The sequence below is a fragment of the Musca autumnalis genome, unplaced genomic scaffold, assembly GCF_047663935.1.
Source record: "Musca autumnalis isolate F117 unplaced genomic scaffold, ASM4766393v1 scaffold_5, whole genome shotgun sequence".
In the NCBI taxonomy this organism is placed as follows: domain Eukaryota; kingdom Metazoa; phylum Arthropoda; class Insecta; order Diptera; family Muscidae; genus Musca; species Musca autumnalis.
The window spans coordinates 180,869,131-180,881,699 of record NW_027412088.1 but is presented as its reverse complement, the minus strand read 5'-3'; the positions used below and the strand labels follow the sequence as shown (position 1 = coordinate 180,881,699).

Genomic DNA, 12,569 nt, shown 5'->3' with positions numbered 1-12,569 from the left:
CATCATCTATCCATCAAATCCATAACCGTTACATCATCATCAACTCTACAACACATACATTTCAATAGTCAGGATGATCACAATGGACCTCAAGGTCTCCGAGTGGAGTGGCTGCCGGCACGGCAGTTACGCATCCTAAACCTAACCTAACCTAAACTAAAGGTGGTTCTTCCTCGGCAGGAAGAGATTTAATGCGACGTAACACTCTTCTCTTCGCCCTGTCATTCTCGGGGTGCTCGACAAACAGTCGATTGAAGTAACTTGCACACCTCTTCGGGTCAGTCAACGTAACGTCGCCAAACGTGACTGACGTGTCATCCCTCCTTCCGGGGTTAGAGAGTGACTTAACCGTTGTCCACAATTTACTTATACCGGCTCCAGTGTTGCAACTCTTCAGATGATTAAACCGCTTGTTCCGCTTACGTTCGCCGACCAGCCTATTAACTTCCAGTGTCAGCTCCCTGACTCTGGGGTCGTGGGGGTTGGTTCGACGAAGCTCATCACGCTCATTTGAAACGGATTTCGTCCAAACATACTTGGGGTCTAAAATCAATATTTCGATGAGACACATTGTGCCGTATGAAAATGTATGTATGTAGCATCTGTAACCTAAAGGCTGAGAGGATAAAAACAAACAATTACCATATACCGAAAACTATTTACTCTGAATAGTTTGGTTTCAATATTTTTGGCCACGACAGAGACAGTGTGGGGCCAAGTCGTTTACATTTTTTGTATAAATAATCGATTTTTGTTTGAATATTCCACGAATAGCAATGCTGGGCGGTTGTTGTATACAATTTATTTGTAATTTGAGTTATTATTACAAAATTATTTATGACCATTTCAGTTGTTTTCTGGTTAATTACTGATGTTGTATTTGACAACAAACAACAAATTTGCTGAAACAGCTAAAGGCTAAACTATAATAATTAGTACAAAAGCAAAAAGGGCGTTACAATGTTGTCCGGGTTTTTTATTTTCATTGCAGAATATTATTTAAATAATTATAATTTTATTTACTAAAATTTTGCAGCCATCTAGCGCAACGGTGTAATATCGCCAGTTATTTTTGTTATGGCAAACATTTTTCGCATATCGAAAAATTCCATTTGAAAGGTGAAATTCACTGCTGGAGTATAGGGTGGGAAATAGGCATCGCTAAAGGTGAAATTCTTCATGGTATATAAAAAATTCTAAAAAGTCATAACATTTTTGATCTTAGTTTAAATTGAAAATGCCACACACACCCACCCCCTTAAAGGGACACTTCAGCGGTATATTACTGGATCTGAATAGCTCGTTCAGCAGGCTCTTCAACAATTGCACCTGTAATGGCTGCTCCAAAAATTCACAAACATTAAAACGAACATCTAAGAATTGAATAGATTTCTTGCCCCTAGCCGGCTTAATACTTATCCATAAATGCATTTCGAAATTTCTATTCATATTACGATCCAACATTAGCAGTTCGCTGAAAATAAAGCTATTGCCAACTTGATGTTCAAACACACATTCAAAACGCTTTATGTGTTGAGTCAGATTTATGCATTCGTAATTGAAAAATTGTAATTTGAAGTTGCGTTTGGCAGACTGTGAAAAGGGAAAAGGAGTTTTTAAGATTGAAAGATTAATATTTTTCGAATTTTTTTATGTGAAATTTACCTTTACAACAACAACAGAATGATGTACTAGCAAACAAAATATTAATAATTTCTGGAACATTTTGTGTGTTTTGTGTTGTGAAATACAAGCCACCAACTGATTGATAATGCCAACAGTTTGTTCTATTGGCCTTATTTCAAGAAAATTATATTAATAATTTATTATTGCTAAAAAATATCGATTGCTTGTTTTTGTAATGCATTATTTGATTACATTTTAATGACTATTTAAGTGAATGTAAAAAAATATTTATTTGAAAATTTTGCCTTTTTAGGCGAAGATCATTTTTTTTTAGTATTAATTTTTTTTAATTTTTTTTTAATCGAGCTTTTATGATCCATATTGCTGAGTGATATTTTTTTCAGCGATGAATTTGAATTGAATTATTAAATCAATAAAAGTCCAATATTTTTCAATTTGTTTCAACTAACCCCTTAACTGTTTATGCAGGCATAGGCTATTAAATCTAGCGTAAAAAGTAATTATATGATAATGATGAACAGATCCATCAGGGTTAAAAGTTCAAACAAATCGAATTAATGTATTAACCCAATTGAAATTTCAGTACAAATTGCATAGAAATATCAGCACACGAAAATAAACACTATGAATCGTTTTTAGTCGGCTTACTTACTTACTTAGTTGGCCAATTACAGAACATTTGTTCCATAGACCGAACTAAGAAAAGATCTCCATTCCTCTCTGTTTTTCGCTTGACTTTTTGGAATACCGCGCCTTTTCATTTCTTCATCCACTTGTATGCTCCATCGAAGCTTAGGCCTGCCGATTCTGCGCCCACCGCCATGTGGCATGTATTCATACGCCTTTTTAGCGGGTTCATCATCGCTCATTCTCATGATATGGTCTAGCCAACGCAATCGTTGCATCTCGATACGTTTAACTATATTCATGTCTTTGTATAGCTGATAGAGCTCGTGGTTCATACGACGCCGATATTCACCGTCAACGCAAATCGGCCCGTAGATCTTTCGAAGAATTTTCCTCTCAAACACACCAAGCACTGCCTTATCTGCTTGGGCAAGTACCCATGCTTCGGATCCATACATTAGCACGGGTAGTATCAGCGTTTTGTATAGTGTTATTTTTGTTTGACGAGATGTGGCTTTGTTTTTAAATTGCTTACTTAGACCATAGTAGCATCTGTTGGCCAATACAATTCTTCTTCTTATTTCACAACTGATGTTGTTTGTTGTGTTTATGGCAGTGCCGAGGTAGACGAAGTCTTTAACTACCTCAAAATTGTAGGTACCAACTTCCACAGTTGGCCCGAGCTCTATGGACGCTTTGCGCGTCGACACCATCAATTTGGTCTATTCGCCGTTTACCGCCAGACCAACTTTCGCAGATTCTGCTTCGACCTTCCTAAAGGTATCAGTTACTTCCTTTACTGATCGTCCCATGATGTCTATATCATCAGCATAAGCAAGTAACATGTGACTATTGGTGTAGATTGTGCCACTTCTTTTGACGTTTGCCTCTCGTATAACCTTTTCCAGAAGGATGTTAAAGAGATCACACGAAAGGCTGTCTCCTTGTCTGAAACCTCTTTTGGTACCAAACTCTTCGGAGAGGTTCTTTCCTATTTTGACTGAGGACCTCGTGTCAGTCAAAGTCATTTTGCAAAGCCGGATGAGCTTTGCGGGGATACCAAATTCAGACATGGCTTGGAATACCTTTGGACGCAGCGGGCTGTCAAAGGCTGCTTTATAATCAACAAAAAGGTGGTAGGTGTCGATCTGCATCTCTTGAGTCTTCTCTAGGATTTGCCGCAGGGTAAATATCTGGTCAATGGTGGACTTGCCAGGTCTAAAGCCACATTGGTATGGTCCAATTATCTCGTTGACCATAGGCTTTAGTCGTTCGCACAATATCCCTGACACGATCTTGTAGGCAATAGGGAGTAGACTTATGCCCCTATAGTTTGAGCTTACAGTCTTATCTCCCTTCTTGTGGACGGGGCACATGATACTCAGGTTCCAATCGTCGGGTACGCGTTCTTCCTGCCAGATGGTGCTAACTAGCTGATGCATACACCTTATCAGCGCGTCGCCTCCGGTTTTAAACAGCTCGGCTGGTAAGCCATCGGCTCCTGCTGCTTTATTATTCTTCAGCCGGTTGATTGCTGTTTTTACCTCATCTTGGCTGGGCGGTATACATTCTATACCATCTTCGGGGATTGGGACTGTGGTATCTTCGTCGTCTTCGCTACTATTGGATACCAGCAGATTGGAGAAATGTTCCTTCCATATCCTGAGCACGCTATCTGTATCTGTTACCAGATTACCTTGCTGGTCTCTACAGGAGGATGTGCCTGTACCAAAGCCATCTGTTTGATGTTTCACTCTTTGGTAGAACTTTCGGACTTCATTCTGGCTCCTGTACATCTCGATTTTTTCACACTCCCGCTTTTCCATTTCTCTCTTTTTCTTGCGGAAAAGACGTTTCTCTTCTCTCCTTTTCTCCCGATATCTCTCTCGCGCGCTACGCGTTGCTACTGATTGCAAAGTAGCTCTATATGCCGCATTTTGCTCTTCGGTAGCAGCACGACACTCCTGGTCATACCATGAATTCCTTTGTGGAGGTCTCTGGAATCCAAGTATGGATTTTGCGGCTGTTTGCATGGAGTGGGCAATATGTTGCCATTGTGTTGTTATGTTATCGGGACAAGGAGTGCTTGCGTTAAGCAATTGGGCTAGTTGAGTGGAATATGCTGTGGCTATCTGTTGTGTTTGCAGCCTATCGATGTTTAACTTCCGCGTTGAGTCTGTTCGTGCTTTATTTGCAACGTTTAGACGGGTACGTACCTTTGCTGCAACAAGGTATGTTTGCGCCTCGGAACGATCGTACATCCAACACGCTCGATGAATGTCTTCCATCTATCACAACATGATCAATTTGATTTCTTGTTTTCTGATCTGGAGACAGCCAGGTGCCTTTATGAATATCGAGATGATTAAATCTGGTACTGCTAACTACCATGTTTTTTGCAGCTGCAAAGTCTATCAGCCTCATACCATTGTCAGATGTTTCACTGTGGAGACTGAATTTCCCGACTGTTGGGCCAAAGATATTCTCCTTTCCAATTTTGGCATTAAAATCGCCTAGAATGATTTTAATGTCATGGGAAGGGCAACTGCAATATGTTTCTTCTAAGCGCTCGTAAAATATATCTTTGGTCTGTTCGTCCTTTTCTTCAGTGGGAGCATGAGCGCAAATAAAGCTGATGTTGAAGAATTTAGCTTTTATTCGAATTGCAGCAAGTCTTTCAATCACTGGGGTGAAGCTGGATAACAGATGTTTTAGTCTCCGACTAACTACAAATCCGCAACCAAACTCATGCTTTACGTCATGGCAGCTATAATACAGTGCGTCACCTTTAAGTGTTGTTGTGACGCCTTTCCCAATCCATCGTATTTCCTGTATGGCAGTAATATCGGCCTTGTACTTTTCAAGTACGTCTGCCAATGCGAAGACTGCACCTTCTCTATAAAGAGTGCGAACATTCCAGGTGCAGATTCGCAGATCATGGTCCTTAAAACGTTTGCGGGGTTCGTCAACTTTAGAGGGGTTTGTTTTTCTTTTCTTTCGTTTTTTCATAGTAGGATGTTTTTTCTAGGGGAGGGTTACTAACCCGACGCCCAAACCCAAGTTTTTAACGTTCTTATGGGTGAACGCGCGGCACATGTTAGCTCACTACCTTTAACGGGTGTTAAAGGCAGTTCCCCAGGTGACACCACGGGGAGGTCAGTGTCCACTTGAGATGAAAGAGGGACCAAGATAAATCCTGGGCTTTGTCATGTTAAAGCCGGTCAAGACCGTTGCTTGGTATCATTCATCCCCTACGTCACCCAGTCGGCTTATTTTCACATATTTTGGCAATTTTTAGTGGAGAAGTTTTATCACTGATGTGAGCACCAAATAACAAATTACGGCTAGTTCGGTCAACAAATGCAGCTGAAATACAAACAAGTAAAAAAGAGTCAGTCGGCTTTGCCGACAGATATATACCCTCAGCTAATGTGAAGTGAAACTTTCCCCTACGGACAGATCGAATGTATTTAAGGCCTCTTCAGAATTTTGTGGCCCTTTTTGGAAATGTGGATTAGGAATTAGCTGCACTAAGACGCAAATGTTGAAGTTTTTTGGGGGAGGTACCTTTAGGGAGGACCGATATGGGCCATTTTAGAAGTGAAACTTTATTTTGACAAAATATTAAGAGATCCAAAGTTTGGACCAAGTTTGTTACCCCATTCATGTGACATCGTCCTAGCATTGTAGTGATATTTTTTAAATATTGGGAAGAAGTACCGGAAGTTGTGGACCGGTATTGCTCCATGAAACTAAGTTTGGATATAATATGACGAAGACCAAATGTTGGACCAAATCGGTTGAACAGTTCGAGAGTTATCGTGCCCTCCGACAGCCACATATGGTGGCATAGGGATTTTTTTACACCTTTCGGCCTGTTTTCCTAAGAAATATGGAATTGCCCCTGAAAAAAAAAACTTTAACGTCGTAATGGAGGTAGCGAATGCAAATCGCTTCAAAAAAATCAAAGTGATTCGAGAGCAGGTGTTAAAGTGCACTTATCCGAAATTTTGTGTGAGAGGTACCAGAAGGATTAGACAAATATAGACCATATTCGAACCTGATCTATATCTGGTACATATATTAAGATGTGCAAAGTATGGACCAAATCGGTCACTCCCTTCAAGAGTTATCGTGCGCACAATTTTTCCGAACATTTTTGAACTTTTGTGGGGGAGGTGCCTGAAGGAGTGGACCAATATAGCTCATCTTCGAACATAAACTATGTTTGGACAAAATATTACGAAGGCCAAATTTTGGACCGAATCGGCAGATCCATTCGAGAGTTATCTTGCGCTCCATCCACTACACACGGTGTCATAGGGGCTTTTTGCATCTTTCAGGCTATTTTCTCATTAAGTATGGACTTGCCCCTAATGAAACTTGTACCGTCGTATGGAGGGCAGTGAATACAAGATGCTAAAACAAAAATCAAAGCGATTCGAGAGATGGACTTTTCCGAAATTTTGTGTGGGAGGTACCTAACGGAGTGGACCGATTGAGTCCATATTGAAACCTTATCTAAGTCTGGTACACATTTCACGATGGGCACAGCGTGGACCAAATCGGTTACTCCCTTCAAGAGTTATAGTGCGCACAAATTTTCCGAACATTTTCGAACATTTGTGGGGGAGGTACCGGAAGGAGTGGACCGATATAGCCTATCTTCGAACTTAAACTAAGTTTGGGTAAAATATTACGAAAGGCGAAATTTGAACCGAATCGGTTTATCCGTTCGAGAGTTATCGTGCGCTCCAGCCAGCCAGACAGACAGACCGACAGACGGACGGACATTGCTCAATCGACTCCAAATTGTCTGAAACACATTTCGTCCAAACATACTTGGGGTCTAAAACCATTATTTCGATGAGGCACATTTTGTCCGTATGAAAGTGTATATACCCTCGATAGCATAAATGCTGAGGGTATAAAAACACTTAAAATCGGACGGTACCGCTATATGGGGGCTATACCGAAACATGGACCTATGTGAATAATTCTTGGTTGTTGTTGTTGTAACAGTGTTTTATTATTATGTTTGTATGTTCGTTCTCCAGTACAATCTGGCTCTGGGTCTATCTCTAGTTCCAGGAAGTTGGCTACTTCGATGGGATGTAACCACAGATCCGCTGGAGTCAGATAAGTAGGCTTGGCGGGGCAGTTGAATAGGTGCTTAGTATCGTGCGTGCTCATGCCGCATACTGGGCAGATGTCTTGCACGGTGCGATCGATTCTCGCCCAATAGGAATTTAGTCGACTGCAATATCCCGAGTGTAATTGATTGTGTTGTGGCAGCTGACGCTCTTCAGCTGCGATATATGGGGGATGTGATCCGATGACTGCATTCACACAATAATTGCTTATGGTCTAAGCAACTGTGTCCGTGTGAATGCTGTTCAAACCTGCCTGATATGCCTGTTGATCTAGAGGTTCTCTTCTATATTGTTAGACCGTCGTCTCTAGAGCAGAATATCCTTCTTGATATGTCTGGGTGTATCGGTGGCCAGCATATGGTGATTGGGATGGCTCTCACGGTAACACCCGAGCAAGTACTGCAACGATAGCATCTCATTATGTTGTCGTACTGGAAGAATCTTTGCCTCTCCATGTAGATTCCACTGTAGATTTGAGGAGGCACCCTGTTGCTGTTCTCAGGGCGGCGTTCTGACAAATTTGAATCTTGTCTCACTCCGTGTCACATAAATTACTTCGGGTATTCGACCAGCAGGCTATGGCGAGCGGCTGCAGCATTGATGATGTCTCGCAACTTCCTTTCCGCTACCCGAAGGATTGGGCAATTCTCTGAAGCGGTGATTGGTGAACTCCCTGAAACTCGGCCAATCAGCTTTCCCAGGATTGACGAATGTGCGGCGTTCAGAGGTGATGAAATCGGGTGGTCTGCTGATGGAGAAAATAATCGGGAGATGGTCTGATCCAAGGGAAATGACGGGTTGCCAGGTAACGTCATTTGTCAGACCAGGTGACACGAACTGTGACACGCTCCTCTAATTCTGGTAGGGGAGTCCTCATTGACCGAGCAAAACGTAGAGCTATCAATCTGCTCAGCCAGCGCTATACCTCTATGGTCGTTTCCGAGGGCCGAATGCCATATCTCATGATGAGCATTAAAGTCCCCCAGGACCAGACGATTATGACCTTCCAAAAGCGGGCTAATGTCAGGCTTATAATCTGAGATACAGCTATTTCTCGGCGGGATGTACGCGTTCAGCAACTCTATCTCGGCAGTTCCACACCTGACTGCTACCCCCATACATTACATGTACGGGTCATTAGAGGCAGGCTCAAGCGAGATAGGTCTGTATTGAACAGACAGGTGCAAGAGGAAAGCTAATCCCCCACCTCCACATCTGGTGCGATCCTTCCTTATTACGTTGTAACCATCACAACGCACTGAGCTGTGATCGTTCAGCATGGTTTCCTGCACCGCCGAGACCTTGATCTTCTTCCGATTCATAAATTCCACTATTTCATCGATCTTACCTCGGAGCCCATTGCAATTAAATTGCAAAAAGGATGCATTTTCTGGGATTGGAACAACATCGACTGCTGTTAAATGCTGCGCGTGCGGCTGCTGTTGGGGGGACTGAATCGCATTCATACCAACATGGTTGCGCAAGCAGTGCGAAGATACAGTATGGATGCCGAACTTGGAGTCCATCCCCAATCCATCGCAGAAGAAGAACGCCAGCTGCCAAGGCAAACACGAGTGATTTTAGCTCAGTCAAGATCCGGACGATGCAGCCGCCTAAATTCGTATTGGGCCAGAATTGACGCCACGATACCCAGCATGTGGGTTGGGACCACACGATACTCTGCATTTATTCAACTGCCCAGCTAACCCCATCATTCTTTATGGACGCAACCAGTCCAGGTTGCAGAATTCTTGAGTCTGGATACAGAGGAACTTGATTTGGCGGCTATACCAAAAATGGTCCTATGTTGACAATTTTTGGTGGAGAAGTTTCGTGACCGCTGGAAACCTCAAATCTAAAATTACAAATAGTTCGGGCAAAAAATGTAGTTAAAATACCAAAAATCTGAAGCTAAAGTTATAGGGGACCAATACCAAAACATGGACTTATGTTGACAATTTTTGGCGCAGAAGTTTTGTTGAAACTGGTTACCTCAGATACCATGTTACAGCTAGTACGGTAAAAAAATGCAGCCAAAATCCGCAAAATACCTCAAATCGTGAGGTTTCGTTATTTGGGGGCTATACCAAAACATGTTGACAATTTTGTTGTGGAAAAGTTTCGTGACCACTAGTAACCTCAAATGCTAAATTGCAAGTAGTTCGGACAAAATAATGTAGCTAAAATCCTCATAAAACCAAAAAACGGGAGTTATCGTTATCTAGGAGCTATACCAAAACATAAACATGTGCTGACAATTTTTGGTGGAGATGTTTTGCTAAAATCCGCAAAATACCGGAAATAGGGAGGTACCCTTATAAAGGAGCTATACCAATACAAGAACCTATGTTAAACATTTTTTGTGGAGATGTTTTGTGACCACTGGGAACCTCAAATTTGAAAATACAGGTAGTTTGTCGTTAAAATCTTCAAAATACCGAAAATCGGGAGGCACCGTCATATGGGGGCTATACAAAAACATGGACCTATGTTGAAAATTTTTGGTGGAGAAGATTTGTGATCACTGGGAATCTTCAATGTGTTTATAGGTACTTCGGTCTAAAACTAAAATTCCCAAAATGCCGAAAATCGGGAGGTTCCGTTATATGAGGGCTATACCAAAACATGGATCTATGTTGACTATTTCTTATGGAGAAGTTTTGTGACCACTGTGAACATCAAATGTCAAATTACAGCTAGTTCGGTTAAAAATTGTAGCTAAAATCCTCAAAATACCGATAATCGGGAGGTACCGTTATATGAGGGCTATACAAAAACATGGACCTATGTTAACAATTTTTGGTGGAGAAGTTTTGTGATCACTGGGAATCTCCAATGTGAATTTACATGTACTTCGGTCTAAAAGTGTAGCTAAAATCCGCAAAATACCGAAAATCGGGAGATATCGTTATATGAGGGCTGTACCAAAACATTGACCTATGTTGACTATTTCTTATGGAGACGTTTTGTGACCACTGTGAACATCAAATGTCAAATTACAGCTAGTTCGGTTAAAAATTGTAGCTAAAATCCGCAAAATACCGAAAATCGGGAGGTATCGTTATATGAGGGCTGTACCAAAACATTGACCTATGTTGACAATTTTTGGTGGAAGTATTTTTTGATCAATCCTGCACATCGTATCATACACACTTAAATCATTTTCGAATAAAGACTATATCGGTCCACTACTTCGTGTAACTCCCACCCAAAACTTCAAAATTGTTCGGAAATTTACAGTTTAGAGTGGCGTTTTGCTATTGTTTTTGTTTTATCATTTTCATTGCCGAATATTATTTAAATAATTATCATTTTATTTACTTAAATTTTCATTCATCTAACGCAACGGTGTAATATCGCCAGTTATTTTTGTTATGGCAAACATTTTTTGCATATCGAAAAATTCCATTTGAAATGTGAAATTCAATGCTGGGGTATAGGGTGGAAAGTACGAATCGCTAAAGGTAAAATTCTTCATGCTATATAAAAAATCCTTAAAAAAAGAATAACATAAGAATTATTATTTGCAGTTTATTTTGAAAATTCCATATACCCACCCCCTTAAAGGGACACTTCAGCGGTATATTACTGGATCTGAATAGCTCGTTCAGCAGGCTCTTCAACAATTGCACCTGTAACGGTTGGGCCAAAGACTTACAAACATTTATACGAAGATCTAAGAATTGAACAGATTTCTTGCCCCTAGCCGGCTTAAGACTTATCCATAAATGTATTTCGAAATTTCTATTCATATTACGATCCAACATTAGCAGTTCGCTGAAAATAAAGCTATTGCCAACTTGATGTTCAAACACACATTCAAACTGCTTGATGTGTTTGGTTAGATTTATACACTGGTAATCGAAAAATTGTAATTTAAAGTTGCGTTTGGCGGACTGCGAAAAGTGAAAGGGGGAGTAGTAATATTTTTTTTTTTTTTTTTGTTGAAAATTTTGTGATTTCCATTTACCTTTACAGCAACAAAAGAATGATGCACTAGCAAACAAAATATTAATAATTTGTTGAACATTTTGTGTGTGGCGTGGTGTTGTGCAATGCCAGCCACCAACTGATAATGTCGACAGATTTCTTGGCCTTACTTCAAAAAATTTTCATTATTTTTTTATTATTTTGTGTAACGCCTCATTTGTTAAAATTACTCAGAGATTTGTTTAAAAAAAATCTTAATGAATATTTAAGTGAATAGAAAAATAATATACATATAATTTGTAAGGATGAGATTAAAATTAAATAAAAATTAACCCCCACATTGTTAATAATTTATTTTAAATTTGTTTTTCAACCTGACGTAAAGAGTAATTATTTGCGTAATGATGAACAAATCCATTAGGTTTACAAGTGAAAACATTAATGTATTAACTCAAAACCCAAAATTTTTCACAAAAAAAAATTGCATAGAAAATATCAGCGCACGCAAATAAACGTTATGATGCGTTTGAAATCGTTTTGTGTGCATATGGCTGTTTCACTAAGACTTATGTTGTTACAGAATTTTTTTGTTTGATAGTACGAGTAGTTCGGAAGAATTTGAATTTGTAGGCCTTCTAAAGCCTTTTACCAACATTGTAAAGGCCTTCTTTGTGCTAAAGACAGTATAAAGGTCTGCAAAGGGCAAAACACTTTTTATAGGTCTTCACTGCGAAGACGAACTTCTATAAGTCTTCTAAGTGGCAATTACATCATAAATATCGACTCTAGCCAAAAGACCTTTTAAAGGTCTTCTTTCATGTTAAGACTTTATATGGGCATATTTGTAGAAATTTAACTTAAGCGCATGTTTGGTGTATTGTAACAAGCGAATTGTTGTACATCAACACACGATTCACCGAGGGATTTTGTAAAATAATTATTTGTGCTGAAGCTGTGTCCACATTAATGTAAAACAAGTAAAAAGTCGTTAAGTTCGGTCGGGCCGAACTTTTTATACCCTCCACCATAAAATCGTCTTAATTAAAATGGAATAATTAGGGTCCTTTAACAATTTTAGGTGGAACAACTTTTCGACAATGGATAGACTCCTACTGTCTCCCACTATTGCTTAAATTACACTGTGAACACAAATGTTGGGGCAGAGATAATTTCTTTTGAAGATGAAATCCCTTGGTGTGTGTATATTAAAAA

General features: G+C 40.0%; 1 protein-coding gene across 1 annotated transcript; it reads right to left on the bottom strand.

The window, feature by feature from the left end:
* Positions 1–1,040: 1,040 nt before the first annotated feature.
* On the bottom strand, positions 1,041–8,707 carry LOC141386859 (uncharacterized). Its single transcript, XM_073955763.1, has 3 exons — positions 8,666–8,707; positions 1,255–1,593; positions 1,041–1,196 (listed from the first exon to the last, which is right to left on the bottom strand). The coding sequence occupies exons 1-3, from the start codon at positions 8,705–8,707 to the stop codon at positions 1,041–1,043; spliced, it is 537 nt and encodes a 178-aa protein (XP_073811864.1).
* Between the last annotated feature and the right edge of the window lie 3,862 nt (positions 8,708–12,569).

Excerpts from the sequence above, each read along its gene's own strand:
- LOC141386859 (XM_073955763.1), bottom strand. The coding sequence starts at position 8,707 with ATGCTGAACGATCACAGCTCAGTGCGTTGTGATGGTTACAAC. Across the intron at positions 1,594-8,665 it reads TGCGTTGTGATGGTTACAAC|TCTGCCAAACGCAACTTCAA; the intron begins GTAATAAGGAAG and ends CCCTTTTCACAG. Across the intron at positions 1,197-1,254 it reads TGAAGTGTCCCTTTAAGGGG|AATTTTTTATATACCATGAA; the intron begins GTGGGTGTGTGT and ends ATGACTTTTTAG.